The following is a 24,259-nucleotide window of genomic DNA, read 5'->3' as shown; positions in this document are numbered from 1 at the left end:
ATGTATGTGAATATTAATGCAGCATCAATGCACATCTGCTTTTCCTAATGAAAGCAGAAATTCAGCAGATAACACACAGCAACCAGCATCTGCATGCGTTTTGGAAGGGTCGCTCGTTAAATATGAGCGCAGTTAGCTTCGCTCCAGCTAGAATATCCATTAAAGGATTGCTCAACACTTTGGGAAATATGCTGATTCACCGTCTTGCTTGTTTATGTAACTCTCTACTCGTATTCCTTTTAACAGGGTTCACTATTAGCAGAGGAAAACATGCTCATTACACAAACTCATCTTCCCGTTGGCATTTTCTTTTCTGTTTTAACACACATGCCACTAATACCGTTTGCAACTCAAATCAACAACTACAAAATAAATCTTCACTGCTGCCTATATTTTACTTGAGCATCTGTCAGAACAGTCCTTCAATGACTGTCATTACATGGCCATTTTTCTCAGCAAGCACAGGTGTCATATCCATTTCCTGTCCTGTGTCTTTCTTTCTATAACAAGACAAATATTTGCTGTGAAAAGCTGTTTTCTCTACTTGGTTTCACCCTCTGATAGCTTCCTGGTCCCCCCCCAGTGGCTTTTATGTTTTAGCAAATCAGTAAGCGGGTCTCTCGGTCATCTAATGTTGCTGTATAAAAATATTTTACCCTTGACTGCCACAGTGCTCCCTGCTGCAGCTGCACTTTCAAAGTCAGCTGCACCTCGGACAGAACAGTTTCTGGCTGCGGAGTTGATGACTTACACCATGGTGACGTGACAAGGCTTCTTACTGCCATGGACACGCGCACACACATACACACTCGCACAAACTCCATGACCAGTCCTGTGGGATAGTGGGCAGTCTTGCTGTGCAAAAGCCGTTCACTGGGCAATAATCTGTTGAGACAGGGTCCTCATGGACGTTTTTTTGGACACTGCACAGTCACACACGGACACGGTGCATTAGTGTGAATCATGTTAGTGCGAAATCAGTAGTTCAGCTGCTATTTGATGTGTTAATGAGGCCACAGTGTTCTGTAATCGATGATGTTTGGAGCAGAGCCTGGTGTCTTAGCTAGGCAGATATTTTCTAGCTTATCTGGTCCACACGTGTTCATGGAGGCCTCAAAGCCAACACACACACACACACACATACACAAACATATCCACACACACAAACACACACAGGTCCATAGTGTGCACATGCAGAGAGTAATAAATGATCCTCTGCAGGGTTTGGATGTCCATCAAGCCTTGTGATCTAAGTAAAAGAAATTTTAAGCCGACATACTATGTCAGCAATCTTTCCGTGTCCCTCAGCAGGCATAAACACACACACACACACACACACACACACACACACACACACACACACACACACACACACACACACACACACACACACACACACACACACACACACACACACACACACACACACACACACACACACACACACACACACACACACACACCTTATCTTGTAGTATGTTGATGCACGTGTGAGGGTGTTTTTCTTGCGTAGTGTTCATTACACGTTATAAAGGATTATGCAGCATTTCTGCATCAGACTGTTATTGATTCAGGTTAGAAGTATAAAGTAAAAGGTAAAAGGCAATTTCAGCTACTGTGTCATGTGACATTAAGGTGTGAATGACCAGCAGAGGTTAAACTGTCTTTGACTCTCCAGCTGTCATATTAGAAGTGATGAAGCCTCTCGGATGAGTGGTGAAACATCCTCAAGACAAAATAGCGGACACAAGTTTGACCCATTACTTCTATAAAAGTCATTATAACGTTGAAAGACAGTTGTAGAGTAGTTAGCCAGCCTCTTGTAAACCAGTGTGAACAGGTGATGTTGTTTATGTGAACAAATGAGCTGAAGAAAACACAAAAGCTTGGTTGTAACGGCGTTATCGGACAGAAAAGCTGCTCCTTTCCATATTCAATATGAAATTGACTGCTACATTTATTTGAACTCAGCATATTTGTGAAATAAGTGGAGACCAACAAAGCCCCTTGGTGTTTATAATGTTGTAAAAAAAAAGTGAGTATGAATGCCTGAAAATGCCCTCAGAGAAAAAATTACAGAATACAGAAATAGAGCTTATTTCTTCCCAGCACGTCCTAATGATTTTCTTTCTTTTTCTTTCCTTGTTTAAAAGGTTTAAAAGGTGTTCCAAAATTGTTTGTACAGGGGAAAAAAGCTGTTCAAGGCCTCTGGTTATGTTTTTCTTCTTCTACATTAGATAAAAAGAAAAGAGAGTGGAAGGAACCTCAGCTCTATTCTGCTTAAGGACAGAAATATTTGCTAAACTATGCATGAGATCATTTCAAAGGAAAGTGTAGGATTTAGTGGAGCAGACAATGTATGTAAATATAAGCACAGCTTGGACCAATCAGGCTTTAACTGACACTCACTTCCTCTAGAATTTAAAGACAGCTTTTAAAAGTTTTTTAGTTTTATCCTACAAAGTTCATACAGCTGCCTTTAAAGTCTTCAAGGTGTGAGAGTTTGATACACAGAATATGTAAATGTAGGTTGAGCACAGCAACTTAAAAGAGAAAACTATTAATACTGTTCATGCAGCACCTCATAAGCCAGAAAGGAAAAGATCATTACAGTCAGTTTATTAGGAGCACATCTTTGAAATAAGTGTTCAGCTTTTGTTTTAAAGAGGTTGTTGATTCAACTTTATGGTAATTTTGGAGACTGGAGTTTGTTTTGTGTTATACTGGAATTTGATTACATTCTAGTATCTAGACTTTATTGTGTTCCTATTATTGTGTCCAACCCCAGTAGCTATGACTACACTAAAAATGAGAAAAGATTTTAAACCTATTGGGATTCTCTCTATGGTTTTAGCTTTGTTAACTTAATCAAAAGTCTTTATTGTTGTTTTTCTCTGTATTTCTTTTTAAATTCTTCATATACGCATGATTTGAGCTAATGGCCAAACACAGATAATATCTATGATTATATTTAATACTTCATTTTATTCCTGTTGTGAAAATGACTGAGCTTATGAGTCAATGAGTGGGCCAAGCGTTTCCACTAGCTCAAGAAAATACAATAAAATACATAATGAGACTATTTGGCTTCCATTACAGTGAACACTCAGTGATGAAACTCTTTTCAGCCATTCAGCTGGAGAAGCTAAACGGTGCAGTGAGCATATTTGAAAAAGTAAATAAAATGATAAATTAGTAAAGTTAATCACATTTTCAGTACCAGTACATTTTTTTTTCCTCAAATCTGTTGCTTAGAAATGGCATTTAAAAACATTTAAAACTTCACTGACTGTCATTACTCAGACATTATCTTTCCAAATGCGTTTCTGCTCGACTGGTTTGCACTTTTATTAGCAGCAAACTCAGTTCAAAGATGAAATAAAGAACAAAGCTATTATAAAAAAGGGCTTACTTTGTGACTTTTAAATAACACCATGATGTGAGATTTTGATGTGTCGTGAATTTTTGTCTTGCGTTTTCATAGACGTGTCTGCGTTGGCTGGATAGCAGAGTGGGGGACGTTTTATTTATGTAACCTTTAAATGAAAGGAACAGCCTTGCCTTTACAAGAGCACTTCTAAACCTCAGAGAATATTGTTTGGCCTTGCGCAAAAAATTGTGGTTTTACTCAGTATTTCACCACTTACTTCTTGACCACTTGATTCTTTAGATTTTTTTTCTTTTTCTTATCTCTGCCTCACGCTAAACCGTTCCTCCATCTTTCAGGGGCGGGTGTGTTCTTCTTGTCCTGTTCAGACGGAGAGCAGATCAGTTTCCTGTTTGACTGCATTGTCAGGGGCATTAACCCCAGCAGGGTCCCGCATGGCCTGCGACCCACCCTTCCAGGTGAACACACACACACACACACACACACACACACACACACACACACAAATACACACATACACACAAACAAAACAGCATCACTCAAGCTTACAAAGAATATGCCTGCAAAACACAAGTAAGATACAGTGTGAGCAGGAATTTCAGTCTATTAAAGCAGGATATTTTCAAAAGAGACCTGCTGTTCTGAACTAAAACAATCAATAACATCAGTATGTGACTCTGTGACTTCAATTATAGAGGTTTACTGCCTGTTTAGTGTGCATGTTTAGCATTCGTCTCAGAGGCGCCATCCTAACGGAAACACCACATGCTTAAATATTCAGGGGTCACTCTGTGGATTATGGGGGTCATGCCTCTGCATGTGACTTGTGTGCTATTGTAACATACTGCTAATTTCACAGGCATTTCTGAGACCACCGACACTCAGACAGAGGGTTTAGTGACAGTTAAACAGAGGGAAATACCAAGGATCTGACAACTCTATAATACCTCTGTATAGACACGCTTATAACACTGTGAGAATGTGCTTTCACAGTATACACATACATGTCTCAGGGTCTATTTATGGTTTTTATTTTTTATTTAAATGCACAAAAAAACTACAGTAAGGCTTTATTTTTTTAATACTGTAACAACTGACTTCATGAAGGACCTTCCTCTCTATTTCAGCTGTTAGCTACTGCTGATAAAACTACACTTAACACCTTTTGCAGAGTCAGTTAACATTTGAAAGTATAATAGTACCTGACTATTTTTGACCTGGACCATGTTTATCCTCTATTTCCATCATACTGATGGATTTTGATTTTCCTGTCAGTAGGTCTCTGTTGAATTATCTTTATTCTGCTTGTCAGAGTGCAGCAGTGGAACAAGTATTGAGATCTTTTACTTCAAGGTGCAGCGTGTAGAATGTAATGGCATCTAGCAGAACAGACTCGGTCGTAATGGAACATAATATTCATAAGCATGTTTTCATTAGTGTTTAATCATAGGGAGTGCCATGTTGCACCACCATGTTTCTACAATAGCCCAGAATAGACAAGCCAGACACCGACTCTTGAGAGGGCCTTTTGCATTTTTTGTGAGTTTTATGGCCACCGTATGTTCTCTTACACGCTTGGTAGGGGAGGGGGAGTCTGTTGCAATCTGCAACCTCACTGCTACATGCCACACACTGGTCCTTTTAAGTAACAATAGTAACATACAGTATAAAAGTAAAAGTCCTGCATTCAAAATTGTACTTAAGTATAAGTGCAGTATTGGCAGAAAAACATACTTAAAGTAGTTCTCATTATATGAAATAGTCAAATGTACAGTATTATATTCATTGTATGTAAGTATATTATTGGAGTATTAATTCATATTGATTCATTGACATATACTGTACGTGTAAGCAGGATTTTAATGTTGTCAAGGTAGAGCTAATTTTAACAAGTTGTACTTTTTGGTAGTATAGTCTGTAACAATGAATATTTTATAAACTGATCATTTTTACATATAAAATATTGATATTAAAGTACAGTAGCTAGTTATATAGCTGTGAAATAAATGTAATGCAATACAGAATTTGCTCCTGGAATGTAGTTGAGTAGAAGTACAAAGTAGAATCTAAAGGAAATACTCAAGTAAAGTTCAAGTATCTCAAAATTGTACTTGAATAAATATAGTTAATTACATTGCACCAATGTGAGGGTGTATAGTGCAACTCTCTGTCATACACTGATATATTTATAAGCTTGTAGATGAAAGCAGTGTTGAAACACAACTACATTTACTTACAAGCACAGTTACAATGACTACAATTTTAAAAAATGTAATACTGAAAATATGAATATAAATCAATAAATCTGTATGTTAGAAAGTGAATGTAGCAGGATTGGATTAGACATAAAAAAACTCTGGCCTACAGTTGTTCAGTTCAGAGATGTAGAGGTGATTAGAGTCAGGTCTGAATCACATCAGTCTCATGGAATTAGATGGAAAAATAGCATCCAGGTTGAAAATGGCCTCAGTTTAACTTCAGCCTCCCTGTAACTTTTCTTCGAATGTTAGCCAACCTGTGTCATACTGCTCTGGGCCCCACTGTGACCTCACGACATTCAGTGCTGTGAAGCAGCTATAATTAGCATGGACTAGCAACGTTAGCAAATGTTAGCTGACACCTCACATAGCGTAGTGAAGACACTTGGCATCTGAACGTTAGCATTAGCTGCTCCGGTCCAGAGGCAGAGATCCAGGGGTTAGGTTGTTGACACGTATACACACAAACACCCTGACCTACTGCGATGTACGCACACACACACACAGATACACACACACACACACACACACACACACACACACACACACACACACACACACACACACACACACGTGCCTCCACAGTATGTATATATATAGTAGGCATTAAGTGTGTAATTGGCAGGGTTTTACACTAAATTGATGTTCCAACAGATAATCGAGGTGTCTATAACCTCCTCTGGGAGATGTTGTTAAATTTACAAGCCAGTGTAACAGTTGGAGACACACATACATTGCAGACATCTTAAAGAAGAGGATGATGGACACAGTGGGGCTCCTACAAGTTCTCCATTAATATTTCCTTCTGTAGAAAGATACAAAGTCTTTTCTTGACCTGGTTTTGTGAGAGATTCTCAAAAAGAAAGACAGTGAAATACAAAGATGTCATTTCCACTGGGGACAGCGGGGACATCTCCACCTCACTTTTACACTTTCACTTTGATTACTTTACTAGAATCTCTCTATACACCTTCCCGCCAGTGTCCAACTACCATAGCGCACACGAGAGAAGAGAGGAGATGATAACAATGTCAAGTTCGTCTGAGCTTTCTTGCCCTGGGCTTCGCCTCAGGCTACATAAAGTCTGCTCTTCCTTATTGGTGAAGGTGAATGCAGCCTGAGAGGAAGTCCTGCAGATATTACGCTGAGCTGAGGAAATAAGCCTTTTACAGTGTCTGTCTATGGTGAAAATAAATATCAATTAATCAGTAGTTTTACTATATAATGTTAGTCTTCTAATATCCAGTAAAGGACGGTGTTATTTAAAGTTTAAAGATGCAAATATATGATCTATTGTAAATCCAAAACAGCAAATTGTAAATAGTAAACCTGTGTGTATTAATGTGTCCTTCATTCCCCTGCAGTCTGAAGGTTTTATGATGTCTTTGTTTGTGTGTGTGTGTGTGTGTGTGTATGCACGCCCTACACACTGTGTGAACAGCAGATCCCAACGCCGACCCAGCTTCAGCCGAAAAACGCATCGACCAGGAGGCGTCAGAGCTGGAGAAAAGACTCAGCATGTTGTCTCAATGCAGCCTAGCGAGCAGCACAGGTATATTATTCTATTTACTTCACTTCAAGTTACTTATTAATAACCAGCATGAGCTCTGTAATGTATCGGGGGGGATAGTGTGCATCATCTCAGGGCTTGTAAATTGTGAATCTGTTACTCATCAGTGCACCTTATATGCTGGAGCTGGTTGGAAGTCCGTCCACACAAAGGCTTAATCACTGGTTTATATTTACGAGGCCATTCTAGGAGAGTGTGGTCATAATTATGTTTCTATATCAGTCAGAAATGTGAGGATCAGTGTGATTCATTTTTGCTGACTGCCTCTAAAGCTCAGAGAGAGTCTTGGAAAGTAAGCCTTCATAATTTCTGCAACTCACTGCCTAGAAGCGCCTGCAGAAGACTTGAACTGTAGCAAATGAGAGCTGCTAATTGAAATTAATTTCACAGGGTCATAATATTCTTCACCCAGAGCCAAATTAAATGCATGATTTACATATTATTAATTAAATGTGTATACAGCAGTTTTTAATTTCTGGTTGGTTGGTTGGTCGGTTAATCAATTACTTCAGCAATAACTTTCTCTTCAGCTTCCACCTACAGCTGCAGCACATCTGTCGCCGGGGACGACCACAGCATCTCCAGTTCCTCCTCCAGCCAGTCAGACACAAGCTATGGGAGCAGACTTCCGTTTTGGGTGGAGCCGTTAGCCAGGCCGCACCCTTCCAACGAGACGGCGTCCAGCTCCTCCACACTGAAGGCTTTGGCCAGCTCAGACGACCGGCTTTACGCTGCTGCGGCCGGAAGCTCCGGGATTCGGCCGTCCTCCGCCCAGCTCCACACTCGTGGTCTCCATGACAGCGGGAGGCAGAGCTCATTAGACAGTGGGATTGGGATAGCGGCGGGCAGTCAGTCGTCTTACTCTGGGAGCTTCTCCTCATACACAGGGAGTCTGGACATGGCCAGTCAAGGAGGAGGGGAGGACTTTGGCTCCTTGGCCAGTTTACCTGCTGCTCCACCTCCTCCTTCATCACCTCTTTTTGCTCCCCCCTCCACTCCTCTACCTCCTCCTTCTTCACCTCTTTTTGCTCCCCCCTCCTCTCCTCCACCTCCTCCTTCTTCACCTATTTTTTCACCTCCCTCCACCCCTCCACCTCCTCCTTCTGCTTCTCCCCTCACTCCTCCTCCTCCTCATTCTCCTTCTCCTTTTCAGTCCATATTTACCTCCGAGCACAGTTCTGCTACCTCCTCCTCCTCCTCCACCCCTTGTGCCTCCAGATGTAGCTCCTGTGCATCTCGGAGAAACAGTGAGGAGTACCAGATCCCCAGCCTGCTCAGACTACTGTATGATACCCCCAGGAGTCTTTTCCAGAACCTAACCCTGAGGGAACCCTCAGCCCAGGGAGGCCTGCTTGGGCTGGGCAGGGACAGCAGGAGCAGTGGGGATGAGGGACAAAGGTTGACCAACAGCCCCACAGGATCCAGAGCTCAGTGTCAGGCTATGATGCAACGCTCTCTCTCCTGGGGCAATGAGAGGGCGCCCTCTGTTGACAGTGAAGGGAGGTCCACACCCAGATCGCCACCAGTACCTGGAGGCTTTGTTTGTGGAGACACACAGGTACTGACGGTCTCACACTCTTTCAGTCAGTCAATAGACCAACCGAGGAGAGGATATACATGAGTATTATGTTAGCTAACACCACACGTACAATACCTTTGAGTCCTCTATGGATTTAAAACCCCATGTGTGAAATTGGATCATTTTAATTCTATATTTTAAACAGGCTCTAAGACCAGTCAAGAGAAAATATGATTTTTTTCACGTATTTAATAACACTAGAGTCTAATCACCCTGAGGAGATTTGGTTAATCACATTATAATACATTATAATACAATCCAAGAATGTAAATTGATTCTCATTATTAGGTAATTGAATCTCTGCTCTGAACGGATATTTTTCCAGCTTTGAGCTCTCTTTGGGAATTTAGTTTCCATGCTAACATTAACAATTGAGCCTTAATGAAATGAACTAAATAGTTTGTAAATCATCATGCAAATCACTTACTCCAGCTCTTGGATTGGTCCATCAGTTGCTAATCTCTCTTTAATGTGCCTGCCTGCACTTATTAAGTCTACAGTGGGGTTTTTCTTTTAAATTATTGAGCGAATAAATGTGATATTATTGTATATCTACAATGGGTGAATGGATATGGATGGGTGAGTGATATCACTGAGGTTGCCGACTCGCCACCTGCTGTCAAAGACGTTAAGCTGGTGGCTATAAATTCTGGCATCCTGGAGTGAGCTCTAAATGTCTTTTTCCCTTTTTTTTAATGAGCAACACAAATGATAACCTCACTCCATATATTCTTACAATAATCATTTTGGGATGCGCTCTCAACTTGTTCTATTGTTCCAGCGAGCTAGATCTGTATCTTGACAACAAAATATTTGCCTCAAGGGAATCTCAAAAGGAGACGGAGGACATTCAATAGAGAACTGATCATGCAAGTACACTGGTCACAACTGTAATTCCCAAGGTCCAAATTCATGAAAGCTCTACAAAGAGAATATATCACAAGAACTGAGATTCAATCAAGTTAGAAATACCTATAAGAGGTAATAGAATGAAAGGAAAAGAAATGAAAGCGTCCCTTTTTTCTCTTTCCGTTTATAGGTCGTCCAGCAAATTGCCTATTTTGTGTGTTTTTTCATCAGTCTTGGTGAAGATCACTGTAGCTTTTTATTAGTGCAGTTTTATTCTGTTTGGCCCATGCAGTCATTTTAATCTTTGCCCTTTCCACCCTTACATAATATTGCAGTTACTGCGTCTGATGCACCTGCAGTTCAAGTAGTAATTATCTGGCCTCTTCACATACATTCTGCTACTCGCTGTGCAACCTAATGTCTCACTTGGGTAGCCGCCCTCGAAAACACTGCAGAATGCCAGGAAAGAATGATACCTAAACAGAACTATATCATCCCTAGCATCATAGATCATTACTACTGCGCCGCAGGACTCGCAGAACAAAATCTCCTCTAAGCATTAGAGAGCTACACCATGATCTGTACTGGTAGTACAGCTCATGTAGTGTGGTGGCTGCCTTCCTGCACTCACAGCACGCCCTCTCAGTCTCTTCCATATGGGGAGTTTAGTGACTTTGGATGTCTTTGGTCTGAAGACCACAGGCACTGCTGACATGGTGAGAAGATTCAAACACCTGACATATGTCCAACCCAGCTCTTTCTATTACTGCGGGGTGACACTGCCGGCCGCTGAGCCTCTGAACCGCCCAGATAGGAAAACCATAATTGTGAAAAAAAATGTGCGGGTTTCCATAAAAAAACCTGTCTGGAGCTACTGTTGTTTTTCCCTTTGATACATTTGTCTGAAACTTCAAAATCCCCCCCAGAAGAGACTCTAATTAATTTTCTGATGGGTTGTGAAAAGTAGTTCCTCCCTTGTAGCAAGCAAATTATTATCAGAGCAGGAGAGGAAACGGCATGTCTTGTGATTCTGACAGCTTGTGTAGAAGTGTGTGTGTATGTGTGTTCTTATATATCACGTGCACACTGGTGAGAGAGAGCAAAAGGGGACCCGGAAAGTTAATGAGCAGTGATGAAACAGACAGAAACCCTCAGAGAGGAAAATCCTGTTGTACGAAGCACAAATGAGTTTTCTTTATTCATCAATCCGTCACTCTGGGGTGTCAGCAGTTCAACGTGGCGAAAACACACACTCTTCATGTCGGTTAATAAGATGATTCTTGATTCACGTCCTGCTGAAACAAACCACATGGCAGATAATGCTCCGGGGGCTGCTGCATTGTTAGCGGGCGTGGGCAGGAGAAAAACGGTAAATTGGGACACGCTGTCAGAGATTTCTCATTTGTCACGTCTGAGCCAGCCATCCTTTTTGTCTTCTGTCTGCCACCTCTTAAAGATGTCAGCTCTGTTCTTCTCAGCTCTTTTCTTCACCTCATGCCCCCCCCCCCCCCCCCCCCCTCGTCCATCTCTCTCCTTAACAATCCCTTTATAAATCTTTCTGTCCAAAGCTTTTTTTTTTTCTTCAGTATTTTTAAAAAGTTGGATGTTTTTCCTTTTAGATGTTGTCAGTGTTGAATGTTGTCAGCACAAATATGTAACCCTGATGATTTACTTGTCACTGTCTCCCCACCCAGTGTAGTCATGGTGAAGACAACTACATCACACCAGAGCAGTGGAGGTCAGCGAGGAGCAGATGCTTCACACAGGTAAGATTTTATTAAGATCTTATTGTGGCTTGTAAAAAGAGCTATAGCATGTTTTAAAGTGTGACTATGTAACATTTGAAAGACAAATTTACCACAGTCTTCCTCTTAAAAATGAATAGTTAAATCAAAAATCAATCAACGAGTTCAGAATTTCTCAAGTTGTAATCACTTCTCCTGTTGGTGCTGGACATTAGAAGATCCACTCCAAATGTGCTGACACACAAGTGACGGGGGACAAAATCCAGTCTTTGTTTTGTGCAGTTTTTCAGAATATGGGGCCTCAGCAGTTCAGAGTCAGTCAAATAAATAATATTTTTCACAGTTACAGTCCCTGAAAGAAATGTCCTCTTTATACCGTGACAGACTGTATTTTTCTGTCAGCTGGAGTGGAAGGATTGTAACAAAAAAGAGGGAATGTGACACTAAAAAAAATGTACCTTTGAAAGATATTGACTACTTTGGAAGGCTGAAGCTTTATATTAGTGTCAAATAAACTTTTAGATACACTTTTGCTGTAGATTTTGCATCGCTGGATGTCTGAATGGTCAGTATGAACATGTGACTGTTCATTTAAGCACCTGACTGACTTAAAAACTTTTAAAAATGGTGAACCCGTCCTTTTAAAGAAGCTCAAAATGTATACTAGTATAGAAGAAAGGCGTAAGGTGCAGTAATGTGACCATTTTCTAGTGCTTCAAGATAAAAGCTTTAAAGTAATCCTCTCTGTCACTCACTCTACAGGTCGACAGCTCATCTTCAGGTCGGTCGCCCTCTGCAGACTCACCAGGTGCAGTGTGCTCGTGTCTCATTGTGTCGCCGCCGCTGTGTGAAATGAGCTGAAACGGTGTCCGTGTCGAGAACTAATGTGTTAAAATTGTGTTCCCATTCAGACCCTCCTCTCTGTGTGAGAGAGGAACACGATGACAGAGGGGATGTTGGTTATAAGTTTGCAGGTCTGAGGAGGTGGCTGCCCTCTTTTTCTCACTCTGGACCTCCACCTCTGCCTGTCACGCTGAGCACACGTAGCCCGACATCACCCTGTGGTGAGAGTTTAACCTCATTTCACATTCAGAAATTCCCCATCAGTCATTAGTAAATGTTTGATGAATCCTTCTGTTTGATTAAAAGGCATTCACAATCACTATTTTATGGTCCAGGAGAACATTTGATAGAATATGAAGAATACAACATGCTTGAATGTTGATTTTTGAACTTTTTAAAAATCAACACAGGTCAAATTTGCACATATGCATTTATAAAAATGTGTATCAGCTGCACAGAAATGTTTAAAAATGATGCATTTTTTATGTATACTGTTGATCACATTAGGAAAAGTCCAGCTAAAAGAAATGTGTATAGGGTGTTTTTACAGCTCTCAAATGTAAAAAAAAAAATGGGTCAAATTTGACCCTGAACACTATGTAAGGGTTAATTAATTGTCAATTTATTGTCAAGGATGGAATGGGAGACCACTTTAAACAGATCTCCATGTTGATGTGGATGTTTTTTCTCAGGTGTGTTCCAGTCTCACAGTGAAGTTCCGCCATCTGCTCCCCTGGAAACTGGACTACGCAGCGACAGCACTGCTAATTATGTCAACATCCCCATTAGCCTCCTGCCGGCTAGAACTAACAGAGAGCCCCTCTACACGGAGCTGGACCTGCAGGAGCCCAGTTCAGCTGCAGTCTCTAGTCCGCACAGTGCTGTCAGAGGTAACACTTTGCAGCTCTGCAGACCCAGTAAGAACACAGAGCCTTAACTGGACATTTTAGAGCTCTGTTTTTCATTTCCTGTCGCTTCTTTCCTTTTACATCTTTACATCAGCTTTTGTGACTCATGTCAAGATTTTTATCCTAACTCTCTGCCACTACTAATGTATATAAAGCATTACAGAATATCCTTCACTGTCATGGGGGAATGTTAAAGGCATTATGAAGGAAGGAAGAACAGCACAGGGTTATTTAAAGCGTGTCCTGTTGCTTTTTTTTGGCTAAAAAGTCCTCTGTCTTTCTTGCACTGGGTTATATCTAGAAGAGTGGCTGATTTAACTGATTCCTACAGATTTGCAACCCTTTGACCCAAGAAATAGATGACACTGTTACCAAATGCCTCTCTGTATCCATCAGTGAAATTTGAAAAAAAGGGAAGAAACAGAGGCTGATTTTTAAAGAATGAGGAGAACCTGTTTATTCATGAAAAAACAGACATGAGTTGAATATTTATTGCTGCTTCAGAGCCTAGTAACACATTTCCGGACGGTGACAAAGTAATTTACAGCAATCTAATTGTTTAAAAATGATCAGGTGTGAATTGGCAAACTGAAGTAAATTTATGCATTTTTAAAATCAAACATAAAAAATGAACATTTAGGGACTAACAATGAAGAAAATGGTACAAAGTTCAGCTCTTTGTGAGATCAAAGTAATTAAACATTGCACCTATAGAGATGTCACTGCTGTATGTCATGATATTAAAGAACTCGTCTTGCTGTAGAAACACATTACTTCTGTTTTTCCCCTACCGCCCAACCAGAAGAGGGCTCCATTAGGTATGCCCACCTCGACATCGCTGCAATGGAAACGGCTCAGAGAGTGGGGGCGGAGCACGTTCAGGGCAGGCAAGACAGACTGACTCAACTTGAGAGCAGACGGCGAGGGCCACCAATCTGATTGGCTACACCCAACTCGATGACACTTTAAAACAGTTTTCAATGATGATTCTCTCCGTAAAAAAAGCTCACCTGTCATTGTCACACTCAGAAATACACCCACAGCTCTGCCAGTGAACAGAAATTCCTGCACAACAATCCATTCCACTAAGAAAAAAGAAGAAAATAGGAACTGCCTGGAGGTCTTTTGTGCAGCTGCTTATGGATGTTTGTAATTTTGTTTATGTAGTTTCCTTCAACCCCACCTGCAAACTTAAATCAGTGTTTCTACATTTCACTTGATGACTTTTCCTCCCAATTTTTTTTGGGCGTGCATGGCACTTATGTCTGCTGAGACGAATGTCGGAGGACAAACTTCCCTTTAAATTCACTTAGGATGAATGTTGGTAGAAAATGGCTTTAATCTGAGGGAATGGCACCAAAACCTGATGTTTACTGCTGATTATAGATAGCAGACACAGATATACAGCGATGTATTGCATTGAATTTATTTCATATTCTGGCTAGATTCACCTTTTTCCTAACTGGAGCACCGTTTAGTTTATTTGTTGTTACTTCTCTTACCAAGAGGTCACAAACTGCCATTGTATAAATTCATATTATTTATCACAGGTATTTAACAGAATATCATTACATGATGAGGTCAAGCCCCCTCTCATCATGCTGACACTCTACAATCGACCATTTAGAGTCCCGGCTTGCTTGGCTATCATTCCACATCAGAGCTTAAAAGCGTTCGATTGAAATAAGCAGCTTAGTTATATCTCAGGTGCAAATTACATTAATCCAGACCCGTGTGGCCAAAGCAGGACATGACTGAGTAATCAGCCAGCCAGTAACATTATTCATCACTGTAAATCAATGTCTCTGCTCCTGGTCTGTGAGAGGGCAGGAGTTGATGAATTGAGGAGAGCGGTGTGCGTTCCAATTTCTCACCTCCCTCTTGATATCATCAGGACAAATTGTCCAGTATCTGACACTAATTTATTTTTATGGTGGTGGTTCCCCACCGGTGTGTCTGAGGAGGAGACGAAGAGAAACAACATGAGGTGGGGGGGGAGTCGGAGAAAGTTTGCTTTTTACCAAGAATAGCCTATTAGTGTCTGTGCAGGAGCTACTTTCCTCTGCAGGATGTGTAAATAGTATTTGCCTTTATTTATGCCAAAATAATATTAATGATATGAAACTATATTTTTCAACTATTACTATTTGTATGATGTTGGCACGTGTATCTTATTGAACATTAAAGATTGCTGTTACATTTTCAGGTCCCAGCGTTTCAGTGCTTGTTATCTGAGCCTACAGATCATCTTCATCTTACATTGATAAAACAATATCAGTAACATTACATCCTTTCAGCAGGCCGACGTATGAGATACTACACTGCAAACAGCCCATGTGATGTAGCATTTATTACTTTCACAGCTAATGACAGACAGGTGTGGACAAATTGTTTGTCTGACCACTAGTGTGCCAATACTCCTACAGGATGGAGTACTCATGCAATTAGTTGGCTGAACCATCACTCAGCAGCTAAAACCCATCATGTGGTTAAGCTGACTCAACTATCCGTCAAAAACCGCCCCCACAAATTTCAGCTTTCTTTGAGTTTTGCCACTTTTTCAGTTTCACTTCTTCTACATCTGCCAGTCATTAGCTGTATAAATAAATGTTGCTACAGTGTACCGGACAAGTGTGTAAAATATTCCATCGTTATTTAATCTGTACCATGACTAATCATCTGACTAATTATCACAATAAGCCCAGCTGATTTGTAAGAAATCTCACCTTTCCATAATATGTACAAACAACCCACAATTCATTCATTCAGTGATTTTGTAAAGTCAACAACTATTAACACTAGAAAAGTAGAAAACTTCCTGGAAAAAAACACTGATTCTTTTTTACAGTAGTTGAAAGGGAATGTGAGGGGAGGGGGACGTAGCGTACTCTGTGTGTGGCTGCGGAGGAAATGACTTCAGTCCATTGAACCTTCACTGACAAGCCGAGCTGCTCAGAGCTCATTGTGGACGAGTCCCTGACCAGAGATCTTATTGTTCAAGTCTTGCATATGTTTCTTCATCTGAAATCAAGTCAAACAATCAACAGTCAGTGTCAATCCTAATAAATAAGGACACACATACTGGTCTTAAACTTCAGTTTTGGATGTTTTCAATTTAAATTTCACTTCAGACTCTCCTTAATCTAAATTTCACTAATACTGTATAGCAAGACAAATGTTTGCTAAATACTATATTGCACCACCAATACATGTTAATTAATTTATGGCATCAAGATGATTGAGGGCACCGATATTTGACATCAGCCATGGTTCACATCCATAAAACTTTAGTACACTCTGATTGATTTGAATGCTCAAAACGTAAACTAGTCTACTAAATAATAAATGATCAGTTGTACCTCTGCTGATGTTTTAAATTCAACCTTCAAAGCAATAACTAATACTACTGATATAAAAACTAGAAATATGCAGATTTCACAACTATTATTAATACAAACTGCTCCAGGTTTAAAATTAATCTCTGAATCATTACCAAAGCTCACTCACTTTTTGAATGCTTGGCTTTATACTGGCCCTGTGTAATGTAGTCAGCTTAGTTTTTCCCAAATGATACAGTCTGTAAATATTAATATAGTATAGAGTATTTCTAACAGTTTTTTCTGTAGAAAGTTGAGTCAAATCCAACTCATGAACAGCATTTTGTTTATTACCAAAAACTGATGTGCTGCAAATGAGAGTCTACTCTTTGACAGTAGGAATATCCACTGTAGTTAACCTTTGTCCTCTGCCTGTTTCTGTGTAACTACATTCTCTGGACACTCTAACAATGTTTTATACCCTCCCACATTTCGCTCCATTATTAGATTTTATAGCAGGCCAGCAGTTAGCCATTGGACGTAGCTCACTGGTGTTTGATGTCAGAATGTGGAGTAAAAAAACAACAAAACAACCTCTTTATCCCTCCTTACCTTGTAGCCCATCTCCCGAGTCTTCTCGGAAATCGTGTTGTACTTTTCCTGGTTCCTCTTGATGTGCTCTTTGTCTCCTAAAGCCTCCACATGTCTCAGCTTCTGGTGGGAGAGCTCCAGCTGCTCCTGGTAATGGCTGTGCTTCTCCACCTTGGTCTCGAAGTGATGCAGCTCCTCCTAAACAAACAAGGAAAAGTTCAGTTCGCCTTCAATTACATGCATGGCTGCACATGTGAGCCGATGTGCATCTAAAGTAGAGAAAATCCTATGTGAGATCAAGAAGACTGATATCTGAGTTGCTCACTGTAATCCTCTGCTCATGGGACAAAGAGTGAGAGTAGAGTGCAAATGTGTAGAACATAAAATGAGGTGCGCTCTAGGCTTCATCGCTTACCTACCTCACACGAGTAGTGCTTATCTACCAAGTACACCACAAAAGTTAACACAGCTCTGATCAAAAGAGCACTCAATTGAAAAGTTTCTGCGATACCAACTATGAAAGTTGGACTGCAGCACTGTGATTCAGCAAAAAAAACTGAAAAAAAAAAAAAGATTGACGAGAGCAGAATGGTCCAAAAAGCTGCCATGAGAGACGTAAGAGCTACCTTGAGAGAGTCCAACTCGTCGTCGGTGAGGTTGGCTCTCTTGGCAGCCTCCCACAGTTCAATCACTCGGGGCTCCCGAAACTCTACAGAGGAAGAACAGAGAGAGAGAGGGAAAGATAAAGAGATAAAGTGTCCGGGGAGACAGTTTGGAGCCTCACCAATACCTGCACACTCATGAGGAGGCAGGGAGCTTTGAAGAGAAGTGGTAACAGTTTTAAAAAAGACAAACACACACAACAAAACAACTACGCTCAACTCAATCATTTTGGTGTACACAAACAATATAAAAAGAAATGAAAACTGCTGGTGTTCAAATCTCTGCTTGAGGTGCTGTCGCAGATTTGTCTTCGCTCCAAAAAACTCCTTAAAGCGCAAAAGAACTGCAGGTATAACAAAACAAAAGAAACTAGACGGATAAAACAGGTAATAAGAGATTAAGACTGTTTTGTACCAAGAGGAGACGGGAAGTGAAAGGAGGACGAGAACAAATAGTGGAGTGAAAAAAAAAACGCTCGAGGGAGAACGAGGAGAGAGAGAAAGTAAAAGGAGTCGGTATGGATCAGCAGGAGGAACGTTACCTTTATCTACACTCGCAAACAGACACCCACTGAAAGCCTTCACTATAGAGACTCCACACACACACACACGCACTAACTCTGACATACACTGGACCAAAAAGCAGCAGAATGTGTTACATGTTAACGTCTGTGTGGAGTGGAGAGATAAAACACTATAAACTCAATGAAAATTCAATCATGGGAGAGGAATGAATGTTTTCTTTGAGTTAAAAGAGCACAAAAAACGTGCTGTTTTACAACACTTTTTTTCTGCATCCTCTTCTCTTTTAGAGACGCATTAAATTTGAAACTAAAAGCATAAAAAACACTAAAGCCGAGAGCATATTAACACTCTCCAACTGTGATATGGCAGAGTGTGATTACAAATCCCAGTGATTAAGCTGATGAGATAAATGTAGAGTGAGACTGATATGCAGGAAGAGACAAGCTGTGTTTTGGGTGTCTGTGTCCGTGTGCTTTTCCCTCACCGCTGTCTTCGGTGAAGCCCTCGTGGCTGAGCTTGCGGAGGCGCTCAAAGCCCTGGTTGAGGTCTCTCATTTTCTGCTTCAGCTCCGTGTGCTTCTGGTGCAGCACATGCTCCTTGGTGTCGCCCTCCAGGGGAGAGATCACGTTCTTGTGGATCTCTGTGGAGACAAATAGGTTAGGAGTGAGAAGCAAGTCGGGTGTGGGGTTAGGAGTTGGGTTTAAAGAGTAGGGAAAGAAACCATGAAGAAGAGAGATCAGTGAGGAAGAAGAGAGGAGATTAAAGCAATGAAAGAGATGTAGAAAAGCATCATTAAATAAGGAGAATTTAGCAAAAGCCAATAGACTGACCTGCAAAAGTTTTATATATATATATATATATATGACTGTCTTTTTATTCCTATGTATATCATATTATCATACATTATATATCTTTTTTTCTCTTTTCCTAATAACCTTGACTAGCTTCCGAGCCTCCTCTTACTGATTAACAAGACATTCTAGTTATTAGATTCCTGCCAGTCTCACTCTGGAAAAAATTGAAGGGCTAACTGGACAGCAGCCACACTGACTCCATCATAATGATTGACATTTGGATCAAAATAAAAAAATAAAAAATAAAAAGTCAAAGTGAAGAGGAAATGAAGACCAGGGGAACCTCGACAGGCGGCGGATGGATGCGTCGGTGGTTGTGGTGGAGGGGCACCGAGACTCTCCTCAAGGCGACGTGTGATTGGCTTAATATTTAAATGTATCAGACAAGCAGAAAATTACCCCCTGGCTTGTTCGGGAGAGAGAGAGAGAGAGAGATGTGTCCGCTGCGGAGCGCCAACGGAAAAGTTCTGGCACGAAACAGCTGCAAAGTGTCAGTCACGTCCGAAGGAGCCGTGTCTATCTGAAACACGGCGAGGCCTGTCAGCTCGGCTTTAAAACTTGCAGCTTGACGTGATGTGGCGGGAGCTGATGCAGCAAAGAGCAAGCGGCAACGTGTGCAGTCGGGAACCCTCCAACTACATGTATGACCATAGGGAGTGGATGCATCGCCCTCAACAAGCTTTTTAAGACCGGATGCTGACTTTTAGATGACTGATCAATGAATACAATTGTTAATAGAGTGGTTCAGAGGGCAGAGGTGTTTTTCTTGTTGTAATCTACTTTGAAAACAGCTTTTAAAGATAGAAAGTTGCTTCTTCTCTCAGCAATATGTCCCTGGTTTCATTTAAATATGCAAATTTTAAACTTGAGCATTATCATTGTACGAGCTTCGGAGTCAGCTTGTGATAAGAGCCATAATTAGATGCCTTTATGTGAAAAAACATACCTTAGGGAGCAGTAAAGTACGTGGTGATATCAAGCTTCTACTTAGTTGTTCACTTTCTTGAAAACTTAAGAAATTTCACACATCAAGGACGCGGCAGCGGAGGGGAGCGCAGGAGCTTAAGGGCTCAAAAACTTGGCTTCAGAAAAATACCAATAAAAACTAAGCAGAGGCGGCGTGACACCTCTGCTCTGCATGAGAGCGAAAGGGAAGTGATTCACGTGGCTCACCCTCGGTCCTGCTGACGGTATCCATGAGGATGTTGTACTCGTGGGTCTTGTCCTTGTGGTGCTGGAACTCTCTCTTCAGGCTCTGCATCTCGTCGTTGGAAAACTTGCCTGAACTCTTGGCCTGACGGGGGAAGAGCCATCAGAGAAGTGTTATATGTAGCAGTCAAACAAGCGGATTTTAGAGAGAACTACAATAAACCTGGTTAATGTCAGTATCGAAATTCATTTCCATTGGTCTATGATGATGGGTTATATCAGGATGCAGCTTCAGTTTTACAAAGTGCAATTTGGGAAATTCAGCCAGAGCTTAAAAGCTTGTGACCTTATCAACCGTCTGGTGCAGCCGCTCTTTTTTATTTGAAATCCAGCAATATTCTTTTTCATGGCTAAAGTTCAAACCAAAGTTCATGGCCTTATTTTTTTTGTAAGTGCCTTCATAGATTTTTATACGCTGACAGCAATATGGCAACAAAAAATGACTCGGTTACACAACTAAAAGGCACCACTTCCAAAAAAATATATATATACATCCCACCTTGTTCCAGAGTTTGTCCAGCCTGGGATCATCGAATATGTCTCCTTCTTTGGTGTCATGGTCCTTCAGGGAGTTGCTCTCCAGGGGTCGTGTGTCCCTCTTCCCATCCATCCCATACTTGGCCAAGATCACTAAAAACACAACCACAAAGATGTTTCCAAAACACTGTGTTAAATAATCATGATGACATTAGGCTGTCAAGAGAGGAAACAATCTGAAAAGCAGGAGAATCTAAACTGACTGAGACACACATAGATTCATCATTTTACAGCAGGTTATACAACATCTCACATCAAAAATTACCCAGGAGCCCTTAACCCTTGAAAGCAACTCATTAATTCTGAAGTCGCCATGCAATTTAAATGAGAACAGCAAAGGGAGAAGCGGGCATCTCTAATGAATCAAACTGCTGAAAATAAGCCGAGCGGGTCGACAAACAAGATTTTTTTTTAGTCCAGGAAGCTGAAGAGAGCTTATCAAAACAAACCGACTTCATCTTTGGCTTGACATAAGTAGCACACAGTAGGTGATGTTGATGTTGCTTTTTGTCACGTTGCTCCGAACCTGAAACGCTTGATATTCAAAAAGATGAGAAAATGCTCACTCACTCGAGCCCGAAAACAGGAAAAATGCAGACACAAGGTAAGCAAAAGCAGACAAGTATTTTTCTACCTTCCTCTTGTCTGTTTGTGTCTACATGACTAATGGGGGACAACGATTTTTTCAAATTGGTCCGATATTGAGCTGGCAGCCGTGAAAACAGACTGCAATTTAGTGACTAACTTTCAATATTTGTCAGTTATATGTGAGCACCAATACTGAGCGGCACAACATCTACAATACAATCTAGTCCTGTCTTATTCTGGACTGCTAGAAAAACACAAAATTGGACTTGGCTCAGCACTCGTTATCCAGTAAACCGTCATGGCAGCGGCTGATTCAGCACCATCTCTGGCCTGTAGTAAGCCATCAGTGTCACTTATTAACCAGTGACATTTCATTAGGAGAGTCTTTACATGCAGGGGGGGTGAGTTTTAAATCCTCATAAACAGGCTGCAGGAAGTTGGAGCCAACTCTGGAGCACTGTTGGGCTCATATACTTTACATTTTATGTGTGGTTGAGACTCTTGACCCGAGTGATATACAATGACCGCAAGCAGTGAAATGAGCTTACGCTATCAAATCAACCAATTTAGGCTTTCCCACAGGCTGTTATGTCTTATAGGACTTGGTTATCGGAGCAGAAAGTAACACACGGTTTTTAAAATAAGCTTTCTTTTCCAGAATGAGACTTCAACAAACTGTGGAAAAATTGTGCTTACTAAGGGCTTCATATTGGCACCCGAGCACCCACCAAATGTGAGTAGAAGTTGGCAGTAACGTGTAACACAGTCAATGTTATTTGAGACACTGATTCTGTGTCATCAACTCTTTTTTTAAAATCAACTGGAGCAACGTTGCAGATCGATTCGAGGAAAACTGCTGCGCACACACACCTTCTCACACCTTTTATCTTGCTAGTTTTTTTTTTCATTTTAGTTTTTATCTTTTCAAATAATCTTTTACACCCCTGCACCACTTGTATTATCTGCAATAAGAAGTAGTAGTGTTTAGTAGCTTGTAAATCTAGCTCTTCAAATGAATTGTAGCACACAATAGTTAGTTTCAACCACATAAAACAGAATTTCCCAACAACATAATTGGGACTAGTGAAAGTGCTGAATGGCTAGTAACTAAAAACCAGTAGTCACAGGAGCTGGTGAAAAAAAAGAGTTAATGTTCAGCCCTGTGCTTGCATAATTCTCAGCTGATCTGTTTGAAGCACTGGCTTTAAATGGAAACACTGATAGTGTTTCATACTTCATAGACTCCACATTTTCTTTCTTAACCTATAACCTGACATGTGTGTTTAGATTGACATTTCAAACATCATTACTTGTCAAAACTATGCAGTTTTCAGCGGAAAAGAGTGCAGATTTCAAGGCAGACTAACTCTACAGTGATTTAAGCTCTAAGTGAGGAATTGAATTCAGCCCAAGACACTGTCTCACCATTAAAGTTGCGTCGGAGCTGAGCCTCCTTCTCCCCGTTCTCATCCAGCCCCTCAACCTTTGTCTTCTTCCACTGCAGCTCATCCTTCTCCTGGATTTTCAGGTCACTGTGCAGCTCGGACTGTCGCACTGGAGACAACTGCATCTGTAAAACAAAACAAAAACAACAATAATGAGAGTTAGGGAGAACAGGACAGATGTTAGGACAGACGAGAAGAGATGAGAAAGGACAGACAGAAGGACACACAAGTGACAGATCAAACACAGTGTATGACAGCTAAAGTTTTTAAGTAAGTAAGTATTGTTTGCTTTGAAAATGATAAGTCACAGTTCCTAAAGAAACCTTTTTTCAAGCTGAGCTGTAAACACACTACATTTAATTATTTTGCAGCTGTCAAAAAATACTCTAGGTGAAGACAAGATAGCTGAAAAAGTTTGTTGATCAGAGCACGGTACACTGCAGAGGAGATTTACAAAATTCCTGCTTAAACATTTTTGATTAACCCTTTTTTGAGTTGGATATAACCTCTTAAGTACCCTCACAAGTTTTGTTCTGCCTTGTACATACGCAGACATATTTCCACCAGGGAGATGCCTACAGATACAGTCTTCTGCTGTGAACCACTGACTGAGGTCTACTGGGGTCACTGGTTACTAATCTTACTTGCTGTGATTATTTATTCTTGCTCACATGTTTAACCAACAACCTTTTACAGCACCAAGCATGACAGTTTCTTAGATGCAGATGTCGATGTAAGGAACAGAGACAATCAATGAACTACAGAATGTTTATTATAGATAACTATGCTTGGACACCTGGCACCAATGTGTGGCTACCTACCTGTCTCTCTATCTATTTTGTCTATCACCTATGTGCAAAGCCACCGCACAGTAATTAACATACAGAAATGAACAGCGAGGCGCGTAGGTACATCTCTCTGCTGAGTTCACAGCTTGTCCTGAGTCAGCGACCTACCAGCCAATCAGACGGTCAATTGTGAAAATAAGTCCACTCGTCCTTATTTGCTTCGCTGACTAATAGTTAAGTTGTGTGTGTTAGCTTGTCATGTCGAGCTGCTATTTACCGTTTCTACAGTTTCTGCCGGTACAGCTAAGCTATGAGTTAACCGTACACATTATTAAGTCAGTCTGACACATATGTAACTTACCCTCTGAGCCTTTTCCCACACCTGGTTGAGTTTAGCTATCCTGAACTCCACCGTCTGTTCATCACCGCCCGGCTTGGCCTGGTTCATTTCCTTAGAGTATTTCCCGCCCATTACACCCACTCCGAGACACGCAACAACTACACACCATAGCTTCATTTTAAAGAGTCACCAAACGACAGAAAAACTAACGTTAACGGACAAAACCGACTAGACCTAAGAGGAAGACGGCAAACGCTCCTGTT

The 24,259-nt window shown here is 40.9% G+C and overlaps 2 protein-coding genes across 2 annotated transcripts in view; one reads left to right on the top strand and one right to left on the bottom strand.

The window, feature by feature from the left end:
* Positions 1-15,342, top strand: part of dok7b (docking protein 7b) — a 21,990-nt gene extending 6,648 nt beyond the window's left edge. Inside the window, 8 exon segments of the mRNA XM_062440613.1 lie at positions 3,727-3,846; positions 7,091-7,198; positions 7,747-8,774; positions 11,339-11,410; positions 12,152-12,197; positions 12,301-12,453; positions 12,925-13,122; positions 13,883-15,342. Coding sequence (XP_062296597.1) covers positions 3,727-3,846; positions 7,091-7,198; positions 7,747-8,774; positions 11,339-11,410; positions 12,152-12,197; positions 12,301-12,453; positions 12,925-13,122; positions 13,883-14,079 — 1,922 coding nt within the window. The 3' untranslated portion in view covers positions 14,080-15,342.
* Positions 13,569-24,259, bottom strand: lrpap1 (low density lipoprotein receptor-related protein associated protein 1). Its single transcript, XM_062435707.1, has 8 exons — positions 24,018-24,259; positions 22,849-22,993; positions 20,798-20,928; positions 20,263-20,383; positions 18,720-18,875; positions 17,675-17,757; positions 17,070-17,246; positions 13,569-16,161 (listed from the first exon to the last, which is right to left on the bottom strand). Exons 1-8 carry the CDS (start codon positions 24,171-24,173, stop codon positions 16,093-16,095), a joined length of 1,038 nt encoding a protein of 345 aa, XP_062291691.1. The 5' UTR covers positions 24,174-24,259; the 3' UTR covers positions 13,569-16,092.

Source organism: Scomber scombrus, chromosome 2 (assembly GCF_963691925.1).
Source record: "Scomber scombrus chromosome 2, fScoSco1.1, whole genome shotgun sequence".
In the NCBI taxonomy this organism is placed as follows: domain Eukaryota; kingdom Metazoa; phylum Chordata; class Actinopteri; order Scombriformes; family Scombridae; genus Scomber; species Scomber scombrus.
Note: the sequence above shows the minus strand (reverse complement) of the source record. Positions and strands in the feature narration are given on the sequence as shown.

What these genes read in the sequence shown, in the direction of transcription:
- lrpap1 (XM_062435707.1), bottom strand. Translation starts at nt 24,173, where the DNA reads ATGAAGCTATGGTGTGTAGTTGTTGCGTGTCTCGGAGTGGGTGTAATG. An exon ending in TGTGGGAAAAGGCTCAGAGG is followed by an intron (nt 22,994 to 24,017) that starts GTAAGTTACATA and finishes TTTGTTTTACAG; the next exon opens with ATGCAGTTGTCTCCAGTGCG. An exon ending in TGGACAAACTCTGGAACAAG is followed by an intron (nt 20,384 to 20,797) that starts GTGGGATGTATA and finishes TTCCCCCGTCAG; the next exon opens with GCCAAGAGTTCAGGCAAGTT.